This window comes from Rattus norvegicus, chromosome 8 (genome assembly GCF_021556685.1).
Source record: "Rattus norvegicus strain SHRSP/BbbUtx chromosome 8, alternate assembly SHRSP_T2T, whole genome shotgun sequence".
Taxonomy (NCBI): Eukaryota; Metazoa; Chordata; class Mammalia; order Rodentia; family Muridae; genus Rattus; species Rattus norvegicus.
The window spans coordinates 50,393,209-50,408,337 of record NC_141541.1 but is presented as its reverse complement, the minus strand read 5'-3'; the positions used below and the strand labels follow the sequence as shown (position 1 = coordinate 50,408,337).

At 46.4% G+C, this 15,129-nt stretch overlaps 1 protein-coding gene, 1 long non-coding RNA gene and 1 other non-coding gene across 11 annotated transcripts in view; all 3 read left to right on the top strand.

Annotated features, from left to right (window-relative positions):
• Positions 1 to 894, top strand: part of Tecta (tectorin alpha) — a 72,276-nt gene extending 71,382 nt beyond the window's left edge. For 6 of the 9 annotated variants that reach the window (XR_015626412.1, XR_015626411.1, XM_087560927.1 and 3 more), the window contains one exon: positions 199 to 891. Coding sequence is in view for 6 of the 9 variants with exons in the window: in XM_087560927.1 (XP_087417053.1) it covers positions 199 to 299 (101 nt within the window). In the remaining 3 variants the exon portion in view is untranslated. 9 annotated transcript variants of the gene reach the window in all.
• A 12,382-nt stretch (positions 895 to 13,276) lies between these two features.
• On the top strand, positions 13,277 to 13,405 carry LOC120094489 (small nucleolar RNA SNORA17). The gene has a single exon (XR_015628328.1). It is a non-coding gene; the product is annotated as a small nucleolar RNA SNORA17 (small nucleolar RNA).
• The window catches only part of LOC148004092 (uncharacterized), a 41,077-nt gene continuing 39,333 nt past the window's right edge, over positions 13,386 to 15,129 (top strand). Inside the window, exon 1 of the long non-coding RNA XR_015628192.1 lies at positions 13,386 to 13,495. This is a non-coding gene — a long non-coding RNA (uncharacterized LOC148004092). The remainder of the gene's footprint in view (positions 13,496 to 15,129) is intronic.

Sequence of the window (15,129 nt, the reverse complement as noted above, 5' to 3'; positions counted from 1 at the left end):
TTCCCAGCTCTCTTTCTGAGGTACACAGGGCTCTCTTAGAGGTTGGATTCATTTGCCTTTTTTTTTTTTTTTTTTTTTGCTTTGTTATTTCGGGCCATTTGAATTTTCCCCTTTCCCTAAGAACTTCCCTTTTATGTGAGTGCTGCCCGGTGGGTAGGTCGGAACCCTGTTGAACTGACATGTCTGTTCTGTCCACAGCCTCTAATTCTTCAGTGGAACCTCAAGTGTGGACCCTTCTTCTCATCATGACCCAGATCTCCCTGTGGCATTTTGTCTATCAATCAGGCGCAACCTCATAATGAACTCAGGGTGCTTCCTTCAGTCCCTGTAGGTATAAAAGTGTGTGCCCCCAAGTCAAAACAACCTCTCAAACTCACGCCACCTTCCTCCAGCTGTCAGATCCGGAGGACACCAGCGTTCCCGGCTCCTCTTCCACACCATGCAATAGTAGCTTCTCAAAGCCAACAGGAGGAAAGCACGCGTTTACCTGAATGCCGAAGCTGGCACTGGGAACCTCGGTGCAGGCCATAAGCCAGTCAGGGACAGCTCTGCTCTCAGAAGTCTGATGGGAAATCTGGCCGGAAAAGTCGGTCTGTCCCGTGCTCTTTCAGGATCGCCGTGGTTACAGACAAGGCTGTTGCCGTGATTTCCAATAAAGCTGCCGTTCTCTCTGCGGAGCCTCTCCGGCACTGCCCTTAGCCCATGCTTAGCTCCTTCCCTCCTGCTCTGGCCTCCACCTTGCCGTGCCAGCTTCGGCCACTGGAGATGATGATTGCAGACCTGGAGAACCTCACCCAGCCCTTCCTGACCCTCAAACCCAGTCCTTCACTTTTTACAAATCAACCAAATAATTTTTAACGTGTTTTATCCTTAAATAAACTTTGTGTTCAAGTATTCTCGTCGTTTGGTGGCTGGACTCGCTCCTATTGATGTAGGGTTCTGTACGTAAACTAGCAGCAGCGTGGTAGGATTAAAAACAGAAAGGAAAGCGCTGCCGCCACTGGGGTGTGTGGCCATTTTCAGCTGGTGCCTTCATGTATGCTGGTGCGAGCTCACAGGGCATCCTCAGAGCACAAAGGAAGAGAAGCAGGCAGCATCCTCTTTTGTCAATGCCAAATAAACATGCACTGGAATTAACTATGAGATGTATGGCCTGCGACATCTTTCCCTGGAGTTCCTTCCTTTCTAAGGTTAGAATTACAGCAGACCATACTTCAAGTTTATCTTGGATCCAAGTTATCTTGGACTCAAATAGGTGGCAGTTTAAAAAAAAAATTTTTTTTTTTTTTGGTTTGGGAAACTCTGGAAAAGTAAACAGAAACCCACAGCTTCTTTTTACGTGGGCCCTGAGCAATGGCTGCCATTTTACCTGTCAAAGGCACCGCATCTCTCTGCCACTGAGCTAAGGAAGTGAGGTGTAGGCAGAGGCTTTCCTGAACTGCCCCCCTGTTGGGAGAAGCAGAAAGTTCTGAGCCTTGCCATGGGCCCAGGAGCTAGGAGAAGGCTGGGGACAGATGGAGGCAAGAAAGGCTGTGCTTCAGCTTGCAGACCTTAGGGTCACTGGGGACAATACTGAGTATGGATGAAGGATTCAAAACTACCAATATGGGCCATTCTCAATATTCATCCCTGTCGGGACGGACTGATGGTGAATGTGTGTTCTCTGTTTACTCCTGGCTCCTCGAGGCCGGAAGACTCAGACTAACTGTTGTGCCTCTCCTCCTCAGAGAAGCCTGGGGCTTTCTGATCAGATGGGTCGAGCACAATAATGCCTCACTGACTTTCTTAGATAAAGCTTGAACAACAACATCCTAGGAGGACAGTAAATATTACTTAGTAACCTAGCTGTATTCATTCTCGTAACAATGTTATTAGAAGCTACTAAGTTAAAAACTGAGTTTTGATTTGTGTTGTTTTTGTTTCAGCTTTTAGAGTAGGTGTTTGAGTTGGGGACCGGAGTTCTGGTGCTCGTGTGGAAGCTGGAAAGGTGTGGTGGCCCACTGCAATCTCAACGTTGGGAGGCAGAGATAGGATCCCTGGGGTGAGATGATTAGCAAATGTATCTGATCAGTGAGCTCGGGGTTCAGTTGAAAGAGCTCAACTGAGGCATAAACTGGAGAGCCATAAAAAGACACGTGACGTCATCCCTGGGCCTCCAGTGCCTGCACACAAAGGTGCACACACATATGCAATCATATGCATGCCACCCTGCACACATACGTGCATACCATCATACATACAGAACACAAAATAAATTGGTCCTTTGGCCACATTTTTTTGCCGATAGCATTTGGCTTTCTCACCTGTCTGACGTCCTTCCCTTGTGTGTCATCACACTAAGCCACATCATGGTGCCTCAGTATGAGACCCTGAGGTCTCCAAGGCTTAAGCCACAAAGGCTTGCTTCTCTCATTTATGTCTGAATTCTCTGCTGATTGCTAGCCTCCTGGTATGCAGACTGATGGCGGTGTCACTGGTTTTCAAGGCTGCCGATTGAATGTGTGGCTTCAAGGGACAAGGGTGTGCAGAGTCACTCTCCTCACCCCCTTCCCCTCCGTCGCTTCTCTACCTGGAAGTCTCACTACTGCTGTTCCCGGTCCGCTGGCTAGCACAAGTCAGTGACCATGGACTAACTTTCAGAGACCCTGAAAGTTGGAATCTGGCCCTGAGCCTGTAAAAGGAGACTGGAAACCAGCCACAATGGCTTTCAAGCTGTCTTCAGGGCAAGCATGTCTCTCTGAGTTGAGAAATACTCCCTCACAAATGACAGCAGACAGGCCCTTTAACTCATTTCTTTAAAGACGGGAAACCCAGGATCCAGCCCTGACTCTTCTCATGTTCTGCCCCAATGTGAATTGTTTGACGCCCCCAATACCTCCTCTTTCCTTCCTTCCCCGTGAAATGGGAACATACACTTTTCTTTGAAGATTCTTTGGGTTTCTGTCTTATTTCACTTACTCGCCCATGTGTGCTCACGTGTACATGTGGAACAGAGGACAACCTGTGCCCGTTGAGTCCCTTTTCCAACCCTTGGAGTCCCAGGAATCAAAAATTCGGTAATCAGGCTTGATGGCCTTTACCCAGTGAGCCATCCTGCTGGCCCTCAATGTTCTTACCTTGGAAAATGAGACTTGGTAAACACGGCCACGCAACAGCTTAGGCTAATTCAGAGGCCGGAAATGGTGGTGCGACCCTACTATTCTAATCCCCAGGAAGTGGAGGCAGGGGAGTCAGGAGTTCAAAGCTGGGCTCTGTAACCTAAGGCCTTCAAGGCCATTCCGGGGCTGTGTGAAACCCTGGGCAAACAAACAAACAGAAAAGGTAATTCTAGAACTTTATCTTTTCTTTGTACTCAAACAGGAGAGGGAGTCTGCTCGGCAAAGGGCAGAAAGGAGCGAACAAAGCCTGTTGGACAGCTCCTTGATGCTATTCAGTACCAAGGGAGACACTGGGGAGCACGGAGCTGCTAGGTGTGACAGTTGGGGATTCTATAATTGGTTTCTTAACCGGTGCTAGGTGTGTGCTTTACTCAAAATCCTCACGGCAGAGCTTGAGAGCACTAATTATTTAACATAGTCTAATATTCCCAACTATTTTTAGAATCGTTTGACATTTAGCAAGAGCTTGAAATCTAATAAAATTCCTTGCAACCGAAGGAATTAAGTAATTATCAAAAGATAACAGCCACCAGGGTTGGGATACAAAGCATTGCTTCTTACTAATTCTGAATTAATTAAGGAGTTACCCCTGCTAGAACCCCTCTGACTCCCTTCTAAACCTTAGGGTATCTCTGTACCGCGTATATCACTACGATTTTGTCCTGCTTAGAACACTGGGGGATTTTTCAGTGCACGGGTGCACCGACATCGGCTGCCAGGCCAAAGAAAAAGAAGATCAAAGAGCGCCCTCTAGTGTCCATTTTTAATATACCGTGAAACCCGAATTTTATCAAGCCACAGCGATCAAATTACAATCCCCGCCTCCCCACACCTTAGATACAGAACATTACCAGAATATAGCTTTAGAAAACACAGGAGATGCCAAGGGCATCTTCCAAAGAACACCACGAGATTTATTTTTTATGCGCACAGTAAACCTCACTCCGAGAAAATACCAGCTTTGGGCATCCCATGCAAATTTTGTCCTTAATATCTATTTCTCTAACTCGATGACAAAAAAAAAAAAAAAATAGCTGCTGAGAAAAATTAAGTATCTCTTTTAAATGTCGTGAAATAAACAATCCAATCGAGAAGAGCTCATGAAATATTTACTGGCCTTTCCCCCGCAGCAGAATGCAAACTACTTTGCTGTGTATGGAGTATAGAGTAGCTCTCTGCTCTGACTAATGGAAGTCCTGTTGGTGATGGTTTAATTACGTTCACTGAAATACGGCTCCCTCCTAAGGAGGCATTGCAGTGACAGAGGGACAGATCTCAGTGTCTGTAGACGGAAATAAAAACACAAAAGGGGCCATCGTTCCAGAAAGAACCCAGCAATCAAATTCTGCACACTGAGAGAACAAATGGGGAAATTATACTCACTGTACATTTGGTGGCATGTTTCTGTTTGCACATAGCCTCTAGGTTAGCCGTTGTTTTGTTAGCATAAAATATCCATTGTGAAATATTTGGAGAGTTAAGATATTCTCCCATTAGATGAAATTGCAATACATTATGCAAATGTAGCATCCTCCATAACTAATGCTTTCCCACTGTATTTAATATCGTTTGGCTTTGAATCATGTTTCACATTGGAGGAGACAGTGCAGAAGTGTTAAGTTGAAGTTAACGCATAAATAGTATGAAGCACTAAGGAAAAGCACAGACCCTCTCATATATACGCGGGGACATTTTTCATGTATATTTATTTGGCAATGATCAATTCCTAATGAGAAATGTTTGAGTGGCAATAATATTTTAATAACCAGGAATCCAGAGTTTTTGTCTTCTTCCTCTTAACTCTTAAATTTCTCTATGCAATAATTCAGGGTGCAAAAAAAATCCAACTATGTTCTCATTTTAATTGGGATACAAACATTTTATTGAAGAAAGTAACAAGTTTAATTGCCTCAGGGCTTGCAAATATTTGCATTGAGTCTACTCAAATTACTAAAGTTGTTCTTTCAGGATTATAGTCATATAGAATTTTGCTTCTAGGTTAGCCCAAGGCAGAAAAGTCAGGGTTCCCAGTATTATGCTCTTATTAGTTCTTTCTCTTATTGTCAGGACAGAGTGCTTGACACAGTAACTTAAGGAAGGCAGGCAGGCAGGCAGGCAGGCAGGCAGGAAGGAAAGAAGGAGGAAGGAAGGAAGGAAGGAAGGAAGGAAGGAAGAAGGGAAGGAAGGAAGGAAAGAAGGAAGAAGGGAAGGAAGGAAGGAAAGAAGGAAGGAGAGAAGGAAGGAAGGAAAGAAGGAAGGAGGGAAGGAAGGAAAGAAGGAAGGAAGGAGGGAAGGAAGGAGAGAAGGAAGGAAGGAGGGAAAGAGGGAAGGAAGGAAGGAGAGAAGGAAGGAAGGAAGGAAAGAAGGAAGAAGGGAAGGAAGGAAAGAAGGAAGGAGGGAAAGAAGGAAGGATATATTTGGGCTCAGAGTTTAAGGACTACAGTCCGTCATAGCAAGGATACCTTACTGTAGCTCAGTCAATGACCTCTAGATCTTGTTCTGTAGCTCAGATACCTTGTGGCTAACTAGAAAGTATGCCGCTATTGCTGGAAACAGGGACAGATGTGCCTTTCCTAGCCCATCGAGGACAGCCCCTCAGGTTCCACAGCCTCTCCAAACAGCGACACCAGCTGGGGGTCCAGGTAGTTTAAATGGAGGGTGGACATTTCACATTCAAACCATACCTTCCATAAACATTTACAATTCAGGATTCACCCTGGTCCTCGGTGTGCTTTACGTCCTAGTATGTGGACCCGTGGTGGTCACAAGTGTTCATTCGTTCATGTTTTCCGTGCATCTTTCAATGTTGCTTGCCACACGCTGTTAAGGTAAACTCGCCTCCATGTCGAGTGGGGGAGTCCGCCCTGTGGAGTCATGATCGGAAAGCAATTTGGTAAACCGATTTGACAAGGGGGAAAATGATTCAGCATCTAAGGTGGAGGCGCCCGGGTGTCACATAAGAACATTCACAGCACAAAATGAGAAAGGAAGAGAGAGAGAGAGAGAGAGAGAGAGAGAGAGAGAGAGAGAGAGAGAGCTGTGAATAGCACAGACACGAATTTGCCTGTTTTAAAAAAAAAAGTTCCAGTGTCTAAACGCTTACATTGAACTTCCAAGAGAGAAGAGCAGTAATATCCTGAATATTAATTCAAGGTGAGCAGAATCTTGGCCCAAGTAGATTTTAGATTTTAAGGCAGATCTCCCACCGGCTAGGAGGCTCTAATTGTACTTTTAACCTGTTTTTTTGTTTTGTTTTGTTTTTTGTTTGTTTGTTTTTTTTTTTTAGAGAATCACTTTCATTCATTAACTTTTATTTGGAAAACTAAATTAATACAGGTCAAGAAGTCTTAGCACCTGAACCTTCAGCCCCCCCTTGGACCACAATGAACTATTTGTGATGACCTCTAATTTAAATGGATGCTGGGCAAGCATGTTGTCCCCAAAGAAATGGCTGCCTACAGCATAGGGAGGTGGAGCTCTACCGCACAACTCAAAATATATTTTATTATAATAGGCTGTTTCAGATCACCGTGACCATAAGAATTATACGGTGACCTCAGCATTACAATTTAAAGACACCGATTTCAACAAAATTTAGCATCCTTCCTAGACCCTCCAAAAGGCACCAGGATTCACCAAAACCAAGGAAACCCATCACTCCACAGCTGTCTCAGGAGGAGGGTCTCCCAGTTCAGCCACTGGAGGGTTTTCCACATTCTGTAGGGAGTATGAGATGATGGGACTGAAAGTATGGTGATTTGGGAAAATCTACAATAAGATGTGTACATTAATCACTTGGTAGAAAGCAGCATGCAGAGGTGTTCTGGTGTGGCCGAAGCAACAAAAATAACAAGGGCTGCTGCAGAGGTGACTCAGTGTTTGCTGCTTAAGCATGAGGACCTAGGTTCAAATCCCCAGCACCCAGTCAAAAAGCCAGGTGTAGTTGTCTGGCCCTGTCACTCAGTGCTGTGGAAGGGAGAGGCAGGAAGATTGCTAAGATTTACTGGCTACTAGCCCAGCTCCAGGTTCAATAAGAGATCCAGCCTTAAAGAAAAAAAGGTAGTAAAGGCACGCTCATGCACACACACCCACACACACACACACACACACACACACACACACACACACACATGTGCATGCACACAATGACCACAAAACTCTTCATCTTTAGGTTGCTTGTTATAAAAATATGTTGTCTCTTAAAACATGAACTTGGGTCACTGACCGTTGCTAATCTCTAACATTTGTTTTTTATAAATACCTGGAGAAAAAAAAGAGGAGAGAGAGAGAGAGAGAGAAAGAGAGAGAGAGAGAGAGAGAGAGAGAGAGAGAGAGAGAGAGAGAGAGAGCTTTTTCCCTACATTATTTATGTCAATTCTATTCTGAGTTGTTCCTCTCACCAGAAGAAAGCGAATCCACGTGGGCTGGGGAAATGTGAGCTTCAGAGCCCTTTCCTTTGGTGAAGGTAGGACGAGATGAGTCTGCTCAATCATGGAACAAAACGCAGCTGGGAGGAGCAGAGAGATTGGGATGGGGCCAGAGCTCGAGGTGCACCCCACAGTGGCCCCCACTTCTCGTAGGATCTTTGGCTAGCCTGGTTGGCCTGTGGAGAAACCTGCAGGCAGGATCGGATGCAGAGGCTGTGGGGGATGCTGCTTATTGTCCCTCCCCCATCGACCACTAGTAAAGAAACTGCCTTATAGCCGGATCTTATGGAGGTATATTTTTTCTTGGTTGAGGTTCCCTCCTTTCAGGGGACTCTACTTTGCACGGCAAGTTGACATAAGATTAGTCAGCACAAAGATAAATAAAGTTACCTTAGCGCTAAAATGTGTGGGGGATGTTACAAGAACCAAGCCCAGCAGGCTTGAGTAGAAACCTGCCGCAGTCGAGAACCAAGAGAGGAAATGTCTGCAGGCAAGAGTTCCCTGAGGACGAAGTGGGATTTAACAAAACATTCCCTGCGGATGCTAAACGGACTGGGGTGGGGGGTGGGGGGGTGGGGGGGGGTGGGGGGGTGGGGGGGGGTGGGGGGGTGGGGGGGGTGGGGGGGTGGGGGGGGTGGGGGGGTGGGGGGGTGGGGGGGTGGGGGGGTATCTCCATACTGTTCCTTCTAAAGAAACACAAGATTTCATAATGAAAAAAGTTAATGGATTACTTAGAACAGCCAGCAAATAGATACTAGAGTTGACCCACACGAGTTGAATTGGTTGTCCCTCAAGGAAAAGCCATAATTTTTCCCCAAGATGCTATAAAACTGTGTCTTGGACATTTCCTTTAGGCAGGTTCCATTTTGTTTCTATAGAGATGTGTGTGTGTGTGTGTGTGTGTGTGTGTGTGTGTGTGTGTGTGTGTGTGTGTGAGAGAGAGAGAGAGAGAGAGAGAGAGAGAGAGGAGAGGAGAGGAGATGAGAGGAGAGAGGGAGGGAGAGAAGGAGGGAGGGAGAGAAGGAGGGAGGGAGGGAGAAGTTTGAGGCCTCAGGGTGAGTTGCAAGGAAAAAAAAATTTAATTCTTACCAAACCTTATACTTTTTAGTATTTGGCTTTAAGCCTTTACTTTCCAAACCATCTAAATTTAGGGAAAAATTTCTACCTCTTCCCGCACAATCTATACATATAGCACAAGCAACTGACCATTGAATTCCCCAGTCTCCAATCACTGGTCCTTTGGGTGACTTGTAAGTGTACACTAGATTGGATAAAATATTTTAGGTTGGTGTGCTTAAAGGTTAGAAAGGTAGCCATGAGAAGCAGTCTGAATTTATTTGAGGGATCAATAGGTACCTCTAGAAGACTGTAGGCTAGTGAAAAAACCATTTTCAATGTTCGGGCCCATGAGATGGCTCAGAGGAGAAAAGTACTTTCCATGAAATCGTGACAACCTAAGTTTAATCTCTGAGATTGACATTAGATTGAGAAATCTGACTACTAAAAGTAGTCCCCTGACTTCCACACGCTCTGGAGATGCACATAAACGCCCACCCCAACATTGCACTTAACTGCTGTAGTATTTTTCTTTTCTCTTTTGATATTGCCTAAACAATTTAACATCGCATCTGTTTGCAAGTCATACACGTTACATACTTTAATTAAGTAGGCCAGAGGTGAGTTAGAACCTTCAGGGTAACCAAGACAGGTTATATGCAAATGCTACGTAAGAGGGTCTCAGTCGTCCAGAGACTCTGAGGCATAGGGGTACGGAGAAGTGGATGACTCTGAGCTCCATTTTGGAGGTGGAGGCCGTGGGACTGAGGCATGTTCGGGGTTTGAAGGGAGGACAAAGGGTAACAAGCATTGTTTCTGATCTGTGCACCCTGGAGGTGGACTGACATTGTCTACCGAGCTGGGAGAACTCTGAAGTAGTCTGAGAAGGAAAATCAAGAGTCGAGTTCTGTACGTGTTGGGTGTGAGATGTCTCTGAGAGATCCAAGAGGAGGTGTCAAGTAGGCAGCAGGATGTATGACAGGGCTCATCATCCCAGCCATATATAGCAGTCATGTACATTTAGATGGTATTTTAAACTCTGGACAGGACTGAGGAAGACATAGACTAGAGACCCAGGATATGTGGAACAAAAAGTAGAAACTAGGGTCCCGAAATAAGGCTCAGCGAGCAAAGGGCTTGTGCCGTCCTCATGACCCTGGAGCTCACATAAAAATGGAGGCAGAGAACTGACTTCATAGGTTTTCTTCTGACCTCCACACAAGCATTCTGGCACATGTATGCCCCAGTCCACCGTACGTGTGTGCACACAGAGAGTTTCCAAATTAGAGATTAGTGACAGAGGGAGGAAATTAACCCGAAAGACCGAAGAATAGTCAGAAAGAGCCCAGGGAGTCTCAAAAGGGTGACGTGACTGATCCCAAGGTTGGCAGGTATTTGAAGCAGGGTGAGGAGGGTAATCACACCACCGAGTGCAACGGTTCTCAGGCACATTATTTGACCTTTCTGAGAAGCTATACAATGTACAGATGAATGATGAGCTGCCCAGAGTGTCAAGTTAAAGAAGAAGTCACATAGGGGGACCTCTGCGCACACTGATTCTATAATAGTTTTTGAAACCTTGCTGTCTCCATGGCATCCGGCATTGCTGTAGCATAGCTGTGCTGGTTAACCAGCAGAGAACTATTTCTATACCAGCACTGGGGATGGAAAGACGGCTCAGTGCTTAAGAGCGCTTCTAGGTTTTACAGAGTGCCTGCGTTCTATCCCCAGCACCCACGCAACAACTCACAACCACCTTAACTCCCGCTCCAGGGAATCTGGTGCCCTCTTCTGGCCTCTGCAGGTACTGCACTCACATACTTCTACCAACGCCCAGACACCGGCATGTATGTGACCCCAAATAAAATAAAACATGACAAAGGACAGCCAAGCTAGATTTCCTTTTCACACAAATCATTTTAAAATATGAAGAAAAATATCTTCTTATGCTAAGCCACTAGTCTTCAATGTCACCAAAAGGGTGCGTTTTTTACTACGGGATCCGCTCCCACTTCCTGACACTGTTCGGCTTCTGTGCGAAGCGCATGAGTGTTTTGTTGTTGTTTTCCAATTAATTTTAACTGCAACCCAAGGAGGGACCAAATCAGCACGGTTATTAGCATCTTAGAAACACTGACTCACTTACTGGAAAAGCTTTTTTCCAGCCGACTCTTGTGGGAATAGTTTCTCAGAGCTTACTGGTGGGTTTTGGATGCCAAAGTGCCATTTAAGAAGGAAAATCATCCGGCACGCAGGCTTTCCTAAAAGGCAAGAGAAATTAAAAGCTACTAAGAACAGTAATGCATTAATGAAAAGAAAACGAGAAGATTGCATTTATTAAAAATTATGTAAACACACTCGTTTCCGACCCATTATTAATACACTTAGACCTTTCTGCTAAATGCTATCAGCAGGTGGAAATGCGAGACGAGAATGTTCTCAGCTACTGAAACCCAGGCAGACAAGACCTGGGGCTTCCTTTGAAGATAATGATCCGCCCAAAGTTGTTTGGGGATGACTTTGACCACCAACAATTGCTTCAGAGTACAAAAATTAAACCAGAGCCCGGCAAATACTAGCACCTGAATTTGTTTTCTAAACTCAGGTTAAAAGAAAAATCAGGCAAGAAGGCAGGGGAGGTGGAGGCAGGCAGATCCTTTGAGTTCACCGGCCAGTAAGTGCCATCTACTGAAAGGGCTCTGTGCTAGGAGCTCCCTGCCTCAAAACAAGGCAGATAGTGCCTGAGCAATGACTCCTGAGATTGACCTTTGACCTATACCCTCATGTACACACACCTCCACTTGCACCCACTTATGCATGTGCACACATGCATTCATGCACACACACACACATACACACACACAAGCACTAAAGAAAACTCAATCTGTCAGTGGTTTATTATTAAAATTAACTTTCCATGTTTGCCTGATGAATCCAAGAAGAACTGAAGAAGAAGTGCTCCCCTGTTGTAAGCCAAATTAAACACGGGGAGATGTGTTTTTTAACCAATTAACTAAAAACATCCACCTCAAGTGTTTTATGGGGCAGTAAAGACCATTTTATAAGCAAAAGCAATGCAATTGTGCTTAGATCTCAATAAAGAGTCAAGGTCTGCGACACAGGCCCGGACTCCTAGCTTCTGGGGAGGTAGGGACAGAAGGACCTGGAGGTGTAAAGCCAGCCTAGGCTACATAGCAAGACCTTGCCTCAAAACCACACAAACACCAAGGCAACTACGAACCGAATTCCCTTGCTTTGTCAGAATTTGTGACAGAAATGTCAAACTGCTGCAGAAGTAGCCTGGAAGAGGAAGAGGAAGGCTCGCCATGGAGTGTACCGTGAGCTGATGCACAGACTCGCACACCGGGCTGTGCCAACCAACCTGACCAACATGCTTGTTCAGGTCTTCTCCCACTCAGGTTCCTACTTCCACTCTCTCCCCTTCTTCTCGAAGCCGCCCAACAATTCTTTAAAGCAGTAACGGGAATACCGAAAACTTCTATTTTAAAAATTGCAAATAGATGGGGAAAGGGGATGGACGTTGTAAGGACAAATCTAGACCATTTTAGGGGTGTGGGATGCCGAGCTACACAGAATGCTAAGAGTGGACCACTAGGCTCTCCAGCCCAAAGCCACTCAACTGTCTATAGGATTAAAAAAAATGGTAGGATAATGTGTGTGTGTGTGTGTGTGTGTGTGTGTGTGTGAGAGAGAGAGAGAGAGAGAGAGAGAGAGAGAGAGAGAGAGAGAGAGAGTGTGCTGGATAGATGTAACCATTTGGTAAGGCTTGGCAGTGAGTCACTTCTTATCCAGAGAAGAGAAGTTTCCCTCTATCAGTGATGACAGCCATTTAAACCGAGGATCAGATGGCTGGGGCAGAGCCAGACTGTCAAGTCTCTGTGTCACTAAGAATAGGAATAACATAATTACCCCTACATGGAGAACAGAAAACACTAGCTCCTCAAGGCTCTCCGAGAAGGTGGCGTCTTAACAGTAAGAAGCCACTGCTGACCCAGCACTCATGCATCTGAGCTCCGGGATCTGCTCTCCTCCACCCCACCCCCACCCCCGCACTGTTTCTCCAAGTACACCTTCATTCCGATGGCTGGTATGAATTCAAACGCTGGTTCATCCTTACAGAGCCCTTCTATACAGGTCAATGGGACCACATCCAAATTAATTTCGGAAAACAGGGATCTGTACAGTCTAGACTATAGACATGGTTCTCGAAAGATCTCTTAATTGGGGTCTAAGTTTAGTACAAAATTGTGGCAGGTGAGTGACTTGAGGCAGAATGTGTTGTATGGAGTATGTTTTAAAAGATTGAGATTTTGGATGAGCGGAATCCTGGACACCATCCGGAAGGGTATCATGCTGCGTGTGAGCTCTCGGGGGTCTTCAGCACCTTCAGTTTGGAGGTTACTGCTTAACCCTGTCCTGACCAATGGGCTACAGATGTTTGGATAGCTTGGTAGAAAAGCTTCTCAGTAATGGGGTAGGGTAATGTTCACGCATAATCCCAACTCTCAGGAGCTTAGGCATGAGGATTGTGATTCCGAGAGATAGGTAGTGAGATCCTGTCTTAAGAAAAAAGTATTTTATTAAAATTATTATTTTATTAAAAATAATAGTCTACCTGCTCCTAGAGGCTTTGCAGGTGTGGCGGCTGTGTCACATGTATGCCAGTAGGTGGCAGAGATGAGCGAGGCTCTGTCGATACTCAGTGTTCTGACCTGTGAACATTCGATTAGCAAGCCTAACATTCCCTGGGAAAAGCAAGCCTGAGATGACCTCAAGTCCAGTGCCAGAGGACCCAGACAGAGAGCTATCCTGAGACAACCAGTCCAGTGCCAGGTAGGACTGGATAGTCTCCCCAGGATGGGGAGCAAACCAGAGATAGAGGAACCCGACCTGGGACCACGGGTGCTGGGTGGGAATGAGCTTAGGACAGATGACTCTCACAAGGGGCCACCTTAGTGGACTGCAGGGAGTAAACGTGAGTCAACCGCAGACAAATGCCGTGGGGCTGGAACAGGGAGCTAGTCTGAGATAACCACCAATCTGGCCAGGGTTGGGTGGAGGGCAGACCATGACCTAGATGATCTGCACCGTAATGCACAAGTGGGGTATAGCACTCCTGAGACCACTCCTGAGAGGACCCCAGACACTCAGAGACACCAGCGCCATTAAGAGGAGCAAACAAGTGGTGGAGAAATGGAAGAGAAAGAGAAACAAAAGGATGCGTGAACACAAAGAAGAGAGGCAGAGCTGGAGACTCGAGGGTAGTGAGGAGCAGCCTGATGTGAGCAGCCTGTGACATCACCTGGGACCATGGTGGAGCCCTAGCCTGTGCTGCTACCCAGGGCCAAGGCTGGGTCTGCAGCCCTGCAGCAGCAGGGTTCTGTTACCACCAAAGGCTAAGGGGATGTCCCTTGTCTGGGGACATGTTGATGTCTGAGGGTGTAAGGCTCAAAGTTAAGTCTTAACTACTGGGAGAGCCCCAAATGAGACACAAGAACGGAGTTTGATGCAAACGCAAGAGGTTTATTTTTCAGGTGTGTTGGGGTCGACCCTCAATCAGCTCCTCATGGCAAGTAACTAGAAGGCAGCCCCAAATGGCTATAACAAGCAGTTTTTATACTTTTTAGGAGTACAGGTTACATCAGCAAGGTTACAGTGTAAACTTATTAGTTAAGCATATTGACCTTTGAATCTATTGGCTAGCAAGCATATGACACACATTCGAACTCTATCTGGGACCAGAGGGCCAGGTGACTATCAGTACATTTTGTGGTTTTTCAAGAATGTTCCTGCTCCTCCCAAGAACTGTGGGTGGAGAATGGAACTTGGCCTAGCCTTGACCCAAGGTGGGAAGCTGGTACTTGGCCCAGTCTTCACCCGAGGCAGTGGGTGTATGACTGGAGAAAGCCCCTAGCGTCCTTCAAGAGCTGTGCAAAACTGGCCCTACCTCTCACCTGGGCATTGTGGGAGAGCTGGCCTTGGAGATATGTGATCTAGAAAGCTGGTCCTGCTACCTGTCTGCCTTACAATGATGCGGGCGAGAAAGAGCTGCATTCCTACCACCCTTGCAGCCTACAGCAGGCAGTAGAGCTGGCCCTGAGGTTATCAGAATAGGAAAAGCTGGTTCTGTCCCTTACTGGCTGCAGCCCTTGGGAGAGCAGGCCCTGCACCTCACCTGAGAAGCACAATAGAGCTGACTCTGGATGTAGGGGTCGAGGGTCAATCAGCCCCAAGGGCATGAGTGTGGGAGAATCAGCCCTGCCTCTTGTCTGCTGTGCCGGGCCATCAATGAAGGAGAGATTCCCTCTCCTCCCTTTGCCCTCACCACAGGTGGTGGGTGGGAGAGTTGGCTCCAGTGGGGTCATGAGAGTAGGAGAGCTGGCCCTGTCCCTCACCTACTGCAGCAGGTTGCAGGTGAGCCTCCCCAAAGATGTTTAAGAGTGTGAGAGCCAGTGGGATGAGCAGCT